The following is a 15,934-nucleotide window of genomic DNA, read 5'->3' as shown; positions in this document are numbered from 1 at the left end:
TAAATTGATCTACACCTTCTATTTCCTCATCTAATAAACCAGAACAATGTAGTACATATATTATGAATCAGCGAACATGTTCTCTATGGCCGAAATAAGGGAAGTAGACATCTTAACTGCCGGGCAGCCTGGTAAACATAGGAGGCTGGGAAGAGGCCAGTCGTGGGTCATTCAAAGGGTGCACTTTATTGGGTGCACATGAAACAGACAGAGTTTTGCTGGGGGCCTGGGGCCATGACGTTATGCCCTTGCCAAGGTTCATTTACATCATATTATCTTTAGCTGGAAGCAAAAGTGAGTGTTAAAGGAGGTTAAAAAAGTAAGCTTTATCAGAAAGGTTTATGTAAATACAGCCATAAGCACTCACAGAAACGCTGCACTGAGCCCTCTATCTAAAGAAACACAGGATTTCTTGTCTCCTTTTTGGGACTTCCTCTCTCAGAAAAATCCTTCATTCTGGGAGCCAGAGTCTGCGCAGCTCTCTCCCTTCTCCTAACTCGCGTAAGAATTCTTAAACCTCACTCCCCCCTCCCATCAGAATGTGTGATGAGCTAGAAACAGCTAGAGCTGCAGCAGGAAGCTATGAAGACCAAGCTAAAATGGCAGCTGCTATCTTCAAGGAGAACTAAAGCCTAACTAAAGAAGTAGGGCAGAAATGTTGAACATTAAGGGGGAGATTTACTAATTCACGAATGCAAATCCCGAAAGGGACAAAATCGCATTGGAAACAAAAATTTTGCGACTTTTTCGTCGCTGTCGCAATTTTTTCGTATTTGTCACGACTTTTTAGTTGCTGCCGCGACTTTATCGTATTTTGCGCGACTATTTCATCGCCATCGCAATTTTTTCTTATTAAGCGATTGTAAACGGCTAAAAAACCAATCCGATTTTTTCACGACGGCGGCGAAAAAGTCGCAGAACATACAAAACAGTTGTGACAGCGACGAAAAAGTTGCAAAAATACAGATCATTACGAAAAAAACGCATTCGGACGCCTTCGTGGATTAGTAAATCTCCCCCTATGTTTTGGGCTTTTGTACACGGCATCCACATCTCTTTAGGAGGGACGATCTGCGCCCCCACTATCAGACGCCATTTCTGCCAAATACATACATGCACATAAACTTGTCGATTAAATAAGTGCATATATGTTTAAAATGCATTCTAACTCACTTCAATGTATTTTGGTACGTAATGCACTCGAAAACAAAGTTTGCCACCTCCAACATGGCGTTTGCCCCTCCCTCACAAATAAAATAAACCATTTCCCCGTTACACAGACATGTATGAAGCCACAAGTTTATGTTTAAAGCCAGAGGTTTGTTTTGTTTTAATACTGCGTTATGGGTAGAACGCAGCTCGGCGCCGCTACAAAGCCAGCAGCTGCCACACTAATACATTACACTACTACATTACAGTACATTACAGTACTACACTACTCCAGCAGCAGTTGCAGCAGCGGCAGCGCAGGTTGAAGGTCCCTGCCCCAAATCCCCACATGCCCTGCCGCCCCAGCCAGCCAACGCCGAGGGGCGGAGCTCGCCCTTTTCACGTGATGAGAGGAGTGTCCGCCCTGTCTCTCAGGAGTTTATGCTGCCCGTTCCTTTTATTTATTATTTTTAACGCTACCGATACTTCCTAAATCCCCGATGAGCGGCGCAGGGGAGGCCGCGCGTTATTTTGCGCCGTGTCAGGAGTCCGTGTGAGCCGCCGCCGCCGCCGCAGGAGAACTTACCGGGAAGGCACAGGAGAATCGCAAAGCTTAGCTCTCGGTGTAGTAATCACTTCCTTCACTTCGGTAAGTTCGTAACGCACTCACCCCCCCCCCAGCGGCGTTAGATGGTTTGTCCCATAACCCTCACCCTCATTCCTGTCAGTGTTTGTGGGGTGAGCGGAAACTTTCCCTCCGAGCTTTTCCCGCGGCCATGTTGTCAGTCAGTGAGAGACACAGTTGGCAGCTCATTATATTATTACTAGTGGCACTTTGCACCGAGCTTGGTACCTGCCACGATTTCAGGCTTTTATAACTGGCAAAGCATGGCAGAAACACATACCTATTATTTTAGTTTCCACTATCTCTCATCTATTCATTCTAACCATCTATCTATCTACCTATCATCATCTATCTATCTATCTATCATGTCCTAGGCCACCTGGGAAGCCAGCAGGGGTACAGGCAGTAGAAATGTTCAGCACTTGAGGAGAGGAAACAATTCCTACCTGTTGTAGAAACTAAATTCACTGCTGTTACCTCCAGGCCACTTTTACTTAGCATTTTTTTTTTTTTAAATAGGCCTAATGTTTAAAAAAATCCATTTGGCTTTTACTGCCCTGAGTCATCGCTATGCAGCGGCGCAGCCAATGGGGAACTGACCTGCCATGAGAAGCCCAGTTATTCCATGACAAAGGGACACACTTGGTTTCAGTGCTGTTTATGGTTTCTCAGTTTGCAGAGTAAATATCTCATAGGTATCAGGCATAATGTACCCCTTATTGTAAAGTATGACGCTATCCGTCAGCAATTGTGTGACCATATAAAGGTATTAAGCACATAGTCTGCCCACAGCAACCAATAGCATGTTTGCATTTTAAACAGGTGACCAGTGAATTCTGCCTGCTGGTTGGTTGCTATGGCTTACAAGTGGCTTACAGCACTTATATTTGCCTATTTGTGTCTGTAAGTTACCCTCCCATATAGATTGTAAGCTCTACGGGGCAGGGACCTACATCCTCCAGGCAGGAACCCCTCCTGCCTACCCCTAGTCTGCTCTCTTAGTGATTGCCCCGCCGCTTATCATGCAGTGGGGGCAATGATCTATCGCGTCACAAACCCCGCCCCCCTCGACTGCGCATGCGCGAAAGCACACGGGGGGCGAGGTAGCCGACCGGGTTGCCTAGGGCGCCCGGTCATCTTGGCCCGCCCCTGGGTGCGACTAATCTCCCTGTGTGTCATGACCCTTAGGGCTGTGGCAGACGGGGAGACTAGTTGCCCCCGACGAATCTCCCTTGTCGCGGGCGACTAATCTCCCCGAAATACCATCCCACCGGCAAGTATGTAAATCGCCGGTGGGATGGCATATGCGGTGCCGCGATTTCCCCGAAATCGCAGAAGTTTCCTCTCCAGAGCTGAGGGCAGAGCTACTAGTAGCAGCTACTTGTCATGGCTAAAAAAATAGACAATGCTGATCATTTACTGATAATTGTCTCTACGTGTGTTTTAGCAGAGCCAATTTTCAGTATTGTCTATGGCAGGGTATTTTCTGGCATTTAGTAGCATTGAAAAAGTAGCTGCTACTAAAAGCCCAGTGTGTCTTCACCCTTAGGGAGAAGGAGGTTGTAGGTTTAGAAAGGGGGAGAGAGAGCAGCAGAAGGGGCTGTGCCTGACCTGTTGGTAAAGCTGCTCACTGCCCACCCTTTTCTGTGGAGCTTCTTCAGGTTACTGACACTGGTGGGTGTATGATTATGAAACTCCAGATCTCCAAAACACTTGTGCATACAGGGTCAGAATAATTTGCATGAAAATTCTGATTAATAAAACATAACTTTGATGGTAACTCCTATGATCATAAATAAATGATATAGCTTTTCTATGTTGCAATAATCCTTTCCCCTTTGACATTTCATATGTATGGGAGGTGTGGTGTACTTCTGTGTCCCAGCCTATAAGGGTTTAGGAATTTGCATGTCACCGGTGATTTTCCCCAACCAATAATTTTGCCTCAACTTCTTATTGGAAAGAGCGGTAGATTGCTGCTGTTGCAGTTGTGTCTTCCTTGGGCGGGGATGACACTCTATCCCTACACACAGGAAAAAATGTATTTCTGAGGACTTCCTGTAACTGCTACTTGCGCTTTAGGGTTCCCTTATAGAAAAAATGGGTAGGGGAGCCTTGAACTCCACAGTTTTTGGTCTGATTGTGGCAGCCTGTGTGCTGGTAACCTGTAGCTGCAACTTTATTCCAGTTGTTGAACTTAAAGGGGACCTGTTACCCACACATTAAAAGCTTTAAACTCCCCCCAACAGCCTTTGATTTTCTTAGCTAGATTGGTTTGACTTCCCCTTTGCAGTTCATTCAGCAGAGTGTTTATTGTGCTGTACAGTTTCTTGGCAGGAGGCTATTTCATTTCATACACCAGAGGCTCATTGAGTAGTGTTAACTGGTTCAGGAACACAAGGGCATAATTCCTTACCCTCTATTTTTGCACAGTTTCTTAGAATGCACAGCACCACTGCTTTGTTCAGTCTTCAAAAGAGATGATGTTTCAGCCTTCTGTGTAGTGTTTACCTAGTGCCTGTTTAGCAATAAAGCGAATAAACACAAGTATGCAGAGTTCAGAACAAAAACACCCCTGAAAATGAATCATTAAATGCATAACTATTATCTCTGCTAGGACCGGCTGTCAGAGCATGCTGGGAAATGTCATTTGCAAACAGCTGGAGTACGATACTCAGGGGCCAGATTAGGAACACTGCTTTCCTAAAGAATTACTGCGCTGATGCAAATAGGTTTGAACAGACAATTGAAAGAGCTAAAAGTAAATACCTGGTTGCCTGGGTTACCCCACAGGTGCAGCATTTCCCATTGTTGCAAATGAATGTTATATCCTATATATTTTAAATGGGGCATATTATTTTTTGTAACGCACTGTGTCATAGGCTTAATATTTTATTATTTGGATCCCCTGTTAGATCTCAGTGGTTTGGTTTATACAGTATTGTGTATGGCGGAATTATTAACTTAATGGAGAATCCCCCTCCCCCAAAAAGGCCTAATAAATAAAAATCTAAGCAACTTTACAATATGCATCCATTGGAAATGTTTAGTTGATTTTAAAGTTTTTTGTATATAAATGTAACAGTATTCAGCTCTCATCCAGCCGGTACTCTAATCCCCACAATGTCTTGCACAGTTCTGTCATTCTTCTTAACAAGTCTGTAAGTCTAAAGGTGGCCATACACGCTTGGCAAGGTCGCCAAGCAAGCGGATCTTCTCCCAATATCCCTGGGGCCAAACAATAGAATTAGAACAATGGGTATAGGCGTTCGTCGGTTCAGGGACTGCGGGGACCACATCAACGAGCCGATGTGGTCCCTGATCCGACTAATTTTCAAACCTCCCTGATCTAGATCTGCCCGATTTCTTGCCAGATGTCAGTTGGGCAGGCCTGTCGTTAGTGCCCGTACATGGTCCGATAAGCTGGCGAATCGGTCTAAGGGACCAATAACGGCAGCTAGAATTGGCCCGTCTTTGACCACCTTATGACTATGACTAAGGACCCACCGAGCATTTCAGTCACTCGCAATAGATCTCTGCTGTCGCGGTTGATTAACTTCTCCAAAATGCTTTTCCACTGGCAACAATAGGAGTCACCAGTGGAAAGTCCTTTGCGTCGCTTCGTTTTCCGAAGTCACGTAAAGTTGTCTGCAGGAGGAAACTTCACGCGACTTTGGATTACCGAAGAGATGGAAGGGCTTTCAACTGGCGACTCCTATTTTTGGCGGTGGAAAGGCATTTTAGAGCAGAGATCAATTGCAGGCAACTGAACCGCTCTGTGAGTCCTTAGCCTAAGAAATGTGTTTGAATTGGAGTCTGTAGGAGAGCTGACTACTGGTATAATGATTTTCCAGTGGTACACGTAGTCAAGACAAGTAGAGAAAATAGCTTGGGGCAGACAGATTCTTTTCAAGAATGCTTCTTACAGTTGGAGAATGTAAAAGAAAATTATCTTATGAAATGTTTCCTTAAGTTAATTTATTGGTATTAATCTATAGTACAGGAAATGTTACTTAATGTTACAGTATTTCAGAAGTGGTGGAGAAATTGGGGAATGAGGAAATTACTCCAGACCTACTGATTTGTATTATAGTAATGACACATTATTAACAAGATATTAAAGGAGTAGTTTGCCTTTATATTACCCTTTAGTTTGATATAGACAATAATATTCACAGTTTACAATCTACAAGTCTTTTCTTCTTAATGTTTTGTTCAGCAGCGCTCCAGTTTGGAATATCAGTAGATCGTACACATACTGATTAGACTGCATGGTACATGTTTGGAGGCCAGATGGTCCCAAACAGCAGGTTTGAAAATTCATCTGCCAGTGTAGGGTGCATTGGCAGATGAGAATTGGAGCCGCAGACCCTCTTTATCATATGGTGTTCCGATCATTCAGGCTTTTGCCCCAGTAAACAGAACAACAATATAACAACCACACAATATATGGCCACTCGTACTGCATCCGTCCATTCAGCCCGAGGACTGATTTGTAAGATACTGTGACAGGGCAACCCTTTTGAAATAACAAAAGTGGTATAAAGCGTGATACCTTTATTGGCTAACTAAGATAATCATAGCAAGCTTTCAGAACATTTAAGTTCCTTTTTCAAGCTGATTACAATGAAGCCATGGTGCTCTCTGATATATAAACAACATTCAGCTCATAGATCAAAGTGGCTGGATATATTAGGCTAAGTTACTGAAGTGTAAAATAAAAGGAATGTAATGTAATCAATTGGCCCAGTGTCTCTACAGATGTTTGTATTTCTGGCTTGGTGCAGGCAGTTCTTAATCTACATAATTCACTATAAATCCAAGGCCCAGGTTCAGTCCCTCCTCCAGTCCTTACTTATTGTATGTGACGCTGAGCTTTGCACTGAATAGCTGAATGTAAGGTGCTTTAAGATGCCCAATTTACACCTTATAGCACTTGCTCTATTCCTATAATAAAGGAGCCCATTTACTTAATGCTTTTGGACTTCTGGATACTTATTTGTGAGTAGGGGTTTCCTTTCATTTGTCATTGCTTGAATAGGCAATATAATACAAGGTCAGGGCATATGTTGCATTCCAGACATATTTAGCCTATCCAGTCTGTAGTGTTACAAACAGAATATCATTTGCATTTCAGATGAAGAATATGTGACTCTTATTTTCAGATTCGGACTAGAACATCAAGGGTTTCCCAGCTCTTCCCTGTCTGATGGCTAAGAAACATTGGTGCAGTGCTTGGCTTGATGGTGTGGGCAAGTTTGATGGACTTGCAAGTTAATTTAATAAATCTCAGCTAAACCCCTCCCATCTGACTTTAGCCTTATAGAAGCCATAGTGAGACACAACATCTTAAAGGAACAGTTCATTGTAAAAATGAAACTGGATACAATGGATAGACTGTGCAAAAAATATTTCTAATATAGATAGTTAGGCAATCTGTAAAGGCTAGACATAACACTCCGTGCTTTCAGTTCTCTAACCTCTTAGTCAGTGACTTTAGGGGGGGGGGGTCACATGGGACATAACTGTACCGTTAGCTTGTGAACAAATAGGTCAGATTCAAATGCAAACAAACTGAACAGTTATGTCCCAAATCCCCCCCCTCAAGTCACTGATTGGTTACTGACTGCTTACAGAGCTGTAAAGCAGGAAGTAGTGTTCTGCCGATTATGTTAGACATCTGCCTGCTCCATCCTTTTTTAGATTCATAGACAGATACATTTTTGCTTAACTAATTATATTGAGAACATTTTTTATTTTGTGCAGTCTATTTATTTTACCCAGTTTCATTTTACACTGAACTATTCCGTTATCCTCCAGCAAATTTTTGGAGTGTGGGAGGTAACTGGAGTACATGGAGAAACCCATGCAGGCAAGGGGAAAACATACAAACTACTTGCAAATAGTATCCTGGCTTGAATCAAACCCAGGACCCCAGTTTTCCTACAGACTCTCCTGCGGTTAGAAAGCTGAAGCTCAGTAGTGCTGATAGGCACTAAACCAACAGCATTATGCTGACAGTTTGACAGTTGTCACTGTCATTTCTTTGCCATGTTCTCCTTCATCTGTTCAATGATCTAGTGTGTTGCACATTCTAGTCTTGCTTATAATCTTTCTAATTTTGGAAACCGCCAACATGCAGGGTAATTCTGACTCGTGCTTTAACTAATACCAGTGATAAAGGGCAACTAAACATTTTGGTTACATTTATTTTCCCTAAACAATATAGCTGCTGTACGACCTTCCATAGATATCTTATCCAGAGTTCTATTGGGCAGCTTAAAAATTCCCTTGGGCTGAGTAGAGCATTGGTCTGTTGTGATCTTCTCCTGTCAGATCTCCATAGGCCTCATTATAAGGGCCACGCATATTGGCTTCCTCCGCTCATTTTTTTATTTAAAAAAAAAAAAAAAGCTCTGTACAGGGTGTTAGTATCACTCTGGGCCTTTTTGTCTGCGAAACCACATAATATGTTTACATAAGTAGTACCTTTGTCTGAATAAACCACGCGCAACCATTTCTAAAGAGCAATGGACTGCACATCTCATTTATCTGAGCTTATAGTGACATTCGTAATATTGTTTTATGGCCCGTGGATTGGTGACCTTGGTCAGTGTCTGGTCAGTGAGTGCAAAGACTGGTCTGTGTGATAACCTACCATAGTACTTAGGAAGAGTTAAATTAGAGGTTACAAGCAGAGACTTCGACACTAGATTTAAAGAGAGAGGCTGAAACTGCACTTCATTCAAAAAGTGCCGTCAAAGGAACAATTTATGCATAGCAAATTATTTATTCCTAAATTTAATTCTACTATTCACTTTTATAAGATTTGTAGGGGAATATTTATCACAGTGAGTGAAAGTAGAGCAAATAGCAAATAATGCGACACGGGGCGGATTCTCAGTCTGCAGATAAACACAGGCTAAGAATCATCCCTGTGCATCAAAAATCTGATTGTCGTGCCTGCAACTGTATCCATTGCGTCGGCCCAGTTGCACACACGCTAATTGGAATTTGACGTAAAACTGAATAGGTTGATGCCACGTAGGGCTGCTTCTCGGCCAATAATCGGCTCCTACACTGGTATCAGCCTTAAACTTTGCCTTCACCTGGAGCCATTGTATCAGCCCAATATTTGAAGCGTAGGGGTGGATTCTTAATATAACCAGTACTTAACCGCAGGCCAAGGGAGTTCTTTCTGGTGGGAAGCCTCTGTTATATTCATGTACATCCTTATTTCCCTCTCATAGTAATTGTAGCAGTATATGGATTTTATGAAATCCACCATGGCACAAAATTATCAAATTACCCTGCTCTGGCTTGAATGAACTAGCTCCATTTTATAATTAAAGCCTGGTTGACCTAATTGCATCATATTAACTGATGTGTGCCACTTGTGTATAGGATACTATATGTAACTGTATACTTATGTAAAGAATGGTCCCAGTGCAACCCTTACTGCATCCACCAGAACTGTAGATCCTCTTATGTAGTCCTTTCTACTTTCCACATAATACAGTAGTGAATTGTAATAACATGATATACTTCCCTGTCAGGAAGGATCCAGCATATCCACTGCTACCTGTTCCTTTCCAAAGTGTCCAAAATACTTGCTTGTCTGTTATATTCTTAGCACTACATGTATAGAAAGATGGGAACCAAAACCAAATCTCCGCTTTTAAGTTGTATACCACTCGCTTACTTTAGAGGGGTTGTTTTGAGTACAGAAGAATGGGAATAGCACTAGATAAAAAGCTGAAGAACACATACTTCTGATCCTCCATGACCCCAGAAAGTGAAAGATGCCAATATGCTAGAGGTTTAACTCTAAAATAATAAGGATCCATGGATTCAGTTGCCCACAGCGATCCCCATTTTCTGATTTTGCTACTTTTGTCAGTGACACCACAGTAGTTATGTATGGGTTGACAGTTTGTCTACCCGCCCCAACCCTAACCTGCTCTTTTCCAGGCTGGTGTGCTATTATATGGCATTAGTCTATAAATATGGAGAGTGGTACAGTTAGGCCTACCCATGGCCCACAAAAGAGCCACTGTGCTGCCCACATGTGATGTGAATCAGCAGAAAACCAAATGGGGAGCTACAATAGCATCATAAAAGTTACTGGTGCCAAATAAGGGCTAAGATTGGCTATTGACAGCCTCTATGCACACTATCCGCTTACAGGAGGCTTTATTTGGTAGTAAATCTTGTTTTTATTCAACCAAAACTTGCCACCAAGTCAGGAATTCAAAAATAACTACCTGGTTTGGGGGCACTGAGAGCAACATCCAAGGGGTTGGGGAGCAACATGTTGCCCCTGAGCCAATGGTTGGGGATCACTGGTCTAAACATATAGGTATTTGCTGCATTTTCAGGCTGGGGCCAGATGGAATAATTGACCCCTTTATTTAAACGTCCACAAAAACTTGTCTGCAGTTGTTTCCTGAGGGTTCTGCCTATTCCAGCAATAAGAATGCATCCAGATAAGTGGGTGGTGGCTAAGACCCTCAGGATTTGAAGCATCTGCATTCTCTCCATATTGACGCTTGTTTGTAACTTGGGTGGGTGTGCGTTTTAGCAGCCAGCATCTATTGCTGGTCGTAGGAGTGTTTTCCAGTAACTGTCCTGCAGTTGTAGGTGGCACAAATGTTTTGCCGTGACAGTGGCTCATCTGCCTACACCACTGTGTTCTACTCCCAGAAGCTTTCTTAACTTGCTCCTCAGCGCATATATCAAACCGTGTCTTGTTTGAAAGCCAATTCATCTGCATGATATTGTCTAGGGCAGTAAATGCTGCAAAATTGCCACATGTGCAGAAGAATCATAGAAAATGATAATGGTTGTATTTCCTCATCCTGTTTTACAAATGCTTCATGTGGCACCATCCTGTTAGGAAGCTGCTGTCAAGAGGGACACATAGAATAAGTCTCTCTGGAGTCAGAGAATATTTTTTGGTGTTCTTTGTGCATGCTGGAGGTATGGGCAAGTGAATTTGTCTGCAATCCATGTGCATCTTTGCAAAACGTCTACCACTCTCAAGTAACCCATAATAACAAATTCAGTGTTTACTCTTATTATTTTAACTGCCATAAACCAGTAAAACCCAAGTGTCAGTGCTTGCTCTGAGACCATGTTACTGTATAACCCTAAAGCAATTAATTGTAAAATTTCAATTAACTACTTTGTAATTGCCCATTTTAGTGCTTTCTCTTCTAATACTAATAGATTTTCGCTCTTCATTAGTGTAGCAGAATAAAAAGCTAGAACAACAAGTACTGTAGTTATACTCAGGCCTGTGTTTGGGGCCTCTTCAATGGACCACTGGACCTCTATCTTGTCAAAAACATCTATAAGGAAGGTTAGAAAATCCCCTTGGATTAAGACTGTATCCACATGTTGCAGTCCTCCTGCAGTGGTTTGTCTGGCCTGTGGTATGATATGATCACTGACCCAAAACCCAAACCATCGGATCATCCTATTTTGGTCCAGAGCATTGATGGCCTAATTGGTAAAAGTTTTTAAAGCTGAATATTGACAAGCCAAGAGAGTAGATCTATTTGGCAGTGCACAGTCTGGACCAAATTGGTGTCCAAATGGTCCCCAATGCCCATAAGGTGAGAGCTATCAAAACACGCACTCATGAACTTATTGGTAAAATAATTTAACTGACATGTCCAATCAGAAGCTTCTATTATGGACAGATCTCAGTTGGGTGACTGCAGGAATTAATGCCATGCAGATGTTTTGCCTGTTTAATGAAATTGGCCAGCGTTATCGCTTGTGGGTATCCAGCTTCATTTAGTTATATACATATATAAATTGATGTCATTTGTAACTTGCGGTATTCTAAATACATTCTTTTCTTTTTAGATCTGCCAAAGATGGTTGATCGCTTGGCAAACAGCGAGGCAAATTCAAAACGTATAAACCTAGTGGAAAGTTGCTTTGGAACAGCTGGCCAGCCATTGGCGATCCCAGGTCGAGTTCTAATTGGAGAAGGAGTTCTTACAAAACTTTGCAGGAAAAAACCAAAAGCCAGACAGTTTTTCCTATTCAACGATATTCTAGTCTATGGTAATATTGTTATTCAGAAGAAAAAGTACAACAAGCAGCACATTATTCCTCTCGAAAACGTTACCATTGATACCATTGAAGATGAAGGAGAGCTGCGAAATGGCTGGTTGATTAAAACTCCTACCAAATCATTTGCAGTTTATGCCGCCACGGCCACAGAGAAATCCGAATGGATGAATCACATTAATAAATGCGTTTGTGATCTAATATCCAAAAGCGGGAAGACTCCCAACAGTGAACATGCGGCAGTCTGGATACCGGATTCAGAGGCAACAATTTGCATGCGCTGTAAGAAAGTGAAATTTACCCCCGTCAATCGCCGACATCACTGCCGGAAATGTGGATATGTCATTTGTGGACCTTGCTCGGAGAAGAGGTATCTTTTGCCAAGTCAGTCTTCCAAGCCTGTGCGGGTTTGTGATTTCTGTTATGATCTTCTGTCCAATGGGGATTTTTCTTCCTGCCTGCCTAGTAGGTCGGACTCCTTCTCCCACCCTTCGAAGTCCAAAAATAATTTGTCAGATGACGACGACGATGAGGACAGCAGTGACTAAAAATAAGCACAATCTAAAAAGGATATTCTTTATATGGAAATCTGAGCTGCTGTTAGATGAATACGTTCATCTTCATGGACCCTCCGTCAACCCAAAATAGTGTTTTTGTTTTTTGCAGAATATATTACTTCATGTGCCTCAATTTTAAATGCTTCAGGTTTCTTCAGGGATAAACTATAGCTCCTGTAGTTACTGCCTTGCAGCTACGTATGCATAATTTGTGTCTCTACTAAGGTTTTTCAGAGCCGGGTTTGCTGCAGGTATGAGTTAAACTATTGTAAATATAGTGGAAAAAGAAGCCAAGCCCTCTTCTACTAGACACACATCTGTATAACAAATAGTTAAACTGAGATGCAAAAACGATCACTTTGTGCCTTATGATTGCTAAAATGTGAGCATTGACCCCCCGTTCTTTGACATAATCACGTATTTGGTGCTTGGTCAAACACTATAGGAATAAAGTTTTTTTTCCATGTAAGGCTAAGGATATTTTCTTTTTTTTTCCAGGGGGCTTTTATATTTTTTTTTTACCAAATATAAATTGGGGCGTGTAGCCTAAAAACTTGCAATGTAATATTTGTAGTTTTAAACCTTTTTCTGTATTTTTGGTTAAATATAAACCTTTAAATGCAATCACCTTCAATCATCCAAATACAATGTATTTTCTTTCTATTTAAAACCCTTTGTGCCGTATAATAAACTCCTCTCCTTATGCAGTATAATAAACTCCTCCCTATCCTGCCTGACAAACTGTAGGACTGAGCAAGGGGACTGTGCCAATTACACTAGTGTTCAAAAGTTTGGAATCGCCAGAAATATTCATGTTTTTATACAAACGGATACCACGGTAGCATTAAATTGATCAGAAATGATAGTCAATGCGTCAACACAATCATTATATCCTTTTTATTTCACATAACTGTTCTTCTAGTCAAATTATACATTTATTAGAGAATCTGCCATTCCAACTTTGCAGTGTTGACATTCTAGCAGTCAGTTTTTTAAGATATTCAGGGGCAACTTTAGCCCAGGCTTTCGGCAGCGCTTCTGAGAGGTGTCTATGAAGATTCTCATTCATCCAGTTTCTATACAGTTTCTAGTAGAATTAAGTCTAAAACAGACTTTTCTGAAAATGTTTCACCACTCATCCAAGTGGTTTCTTCAGTGTAAATGAGTAGGTAGTGAATTCCCTATCACTCAGTTGAACTTAAGAAGCCACTCGGATGAGTGGTAAAACTCAGAAAAGTCCAGTTGTTTTAGACTTAATTCTACTAGATATGTTTTGAGATGACTTGCAGGACAATGTTTTCTTCCCTTAGAGACAATCTCTTCCCACAAGGGGTTGAGGGGTTTCAGGGCTTGCGACTGTGCCAGCAAGTCCATTATACACAGTACTCTACTTCCTTATTATTAGCCCAGTATTGGTTTTTGCACAGCTTAGAAATATGCTTTTTGTTGACATCATAATTCCGCATGCAATTTGCACCCATCAACTGGCAGCGTTGCATAAAAAAACAAATTTCCTTGTGATTCCAAACTTCTGTATTCTATACTAATATATTGGCCTCTCCATGCATTTGTCCAATAATGAACCAGTTAACAAATGAGATAGTTAAGTTGTTTTTTGGGGTGTTTTTTTTAAAGTACATCCGTCACTAATATTGGACAGTGGTATAGTTTGTCGATTTAAAAGGGACTTGAACATAAACTGAAAAATCTTTATAAATGCATTTATACTTGATGGTTAGTAATTTCTATAAAACACAACATTTTTATTAGGACTGAGTGACTATTCTCTAATGCACCGTCAAAAACATTGGCCTTAAGGGCTCTGGTACACGGGGAGATTTGTCGACATCTCCCCGAAATGACATCCCACCGGCGAAAATGTAAATCGCCGGTGGGATGGCATACATGGGGCGCGATTTGTGTAAATTGCCAAAGTTGCCTCGAGAGGCGACTACGGCGATCGCCACGCCGCGTATGCCATCCAACCGGCGATTTACATTTTCGCCGGTGGGATGTCATTTAGGGGACATTAGTCGCCCGTGACAAGGGAGATTTGTTGGGGGCGACTAATCTCCCCGTGTACCAGAGCCCTAAAGGCTACATGGATAGGGATAATCACCAGGGCAAAGTTATCTGAGATTAAAGAGAAAACACTACAATGAAAATCAGGCTCCCTCTCCAAAGTCAATGCCCCCCCCCTTCCAAATACTGGATAGGAGTAACCGATATCGGTTATTCCTATCCATATGCCAATTAAAAATAATTTCTCCCAGCAGAGCCTATAATTGTTTTGTTGTAGCCTTATTTAAAGGAACAGCAACACCAAAAAATGTAAAATGTTTTTAAGTCTTTCAAAATATAAAATACTGTTGCCCTGCACTGGTAAAACGTGTGTTTGCTTCGGAAACATTACTATAGTTTATATAAATAAGCTGCTGTGTAGCCCCGAGGGCAGCCATTCAAATTGTAAAAAAGGAGAAACAAGTTACACAGCAGATAACAGAAGTTTTGTAGAATATGATAGGAATCTACACAGCTTATCTGTTATCTGCTATGTAACCTGTGCCTTTTCTACTTTTTCCAGTTTGCATGGCTGCCCCCGTGGCTACACAGCAGCTTTGTTTATATAAACTATAGTAGGGTTTCTGAGGCAGACACACAACTTTTACCAGTGCAGGGCAATAGTACATAATGTATGAACTACTTTGATACGCTTTCATTTGGTGTAACTGTTCCTTTAAGAAAGAAGATCGTGATTATATATTTAGGTAACTGTGAGCTTTATACGAAAATGTGACAAGGAAAAGTTTATCCAGTACACAAAGAGATATATGAAGCAATGCAATTCTAGTCATGCCCAGGTCTGATATTATTTGTAAGGGAAAAATGGGTTCCAATTGCAGTGCCTGTAAATTGATATGATTTATTAACAATGTGAGCAATATTCATTATATTTCACCTAAATAGGTATAGTAATTGTATAAATAGTTGCATTTTTCCATCTTAATACTTTCAGGTTTCAGTCAGAACCAGTTGTACTGCTCAGGGGTAAACTGGTTCATTTCTAAATAGTTACAGTGAGACAGATGTACTTAAAGGAATCTTCTCATCCACCATAGAATTAGTAGTGCAGAGAAGTGCAGCTCATGTAAAGCTCTTCTATTTTATAAGCCAGTTGTTTAATACAAAGCAGATTGAATAGTATGACCGCATAAAAGTAGACAGTCATTTTACTAAGAACATATTGTTGGCCAGACAAAGTGATGACAAACATTGGTTCTGCCCATTGGAGGCCATGCCCACCCATGATTCCCCGCCCATGCATGTTTGCTATAGCCGGTTGGGTTTTTTCTATTTTATGGGGGCAGATTTTTCAACTCTTGTATTTATTATTTGTCACACTAGTTTCCTTGGCACTGCTCCAGTTTTCTCTGCTACATGAAGTGCAGGAAGAGTTCAGCCGAAACACCCATTGATTTTAATGGATCTTGAAAGCTTTCAGCTCGCTCATTTTTCTTAT

General features: G+C 41.5%; 1 protein-coding gene across 1 annotated transcript; it reads left to right on the top strand.

Moving 5' to 3' along the window:
• The first annotated feature begins 1,596 nt into the window (after nucleotides 1-1,596).
• Nucleotides 1,597-13,124, top strand: plekhf2 (pleckstrin homology and FYVE domain containing 2). Its single transcript, NM_001016121.2, is given in 2 exon segments — nucleotides 1,597-1,798; nucleotides 11,648-13,124. A coding segment is annotated over 1 exon segment (747 nt). The 5' UTR covers nucleotides 1,597-1,798; nucleotides 11,648-11,658; the 3' UTR covers nucleotides 12,406-13,124.
• Nucleotides 13,125-15,934: the final 2,810 nt, after the last annotated feature.

The sequence above is a fragment of the Xenopus tropicalis genome, chromosome 6, assembly GCF_000004195.4.
Source record: "Xenopus tropicalis strain Nigerian chromosome 6, UCB_Xtro_10.0, whole genome shotgun sequence".
NCBI lineage: Eukaryota > Metazoa > Chordata > Amphibia > Anura > Pipidae > Xenopus > Xenopus tropicalis.
Note: the sequence above shows the minus strand (reverse complement) of the source record. Positions and strands in the feature narration are given on the sequence as shown.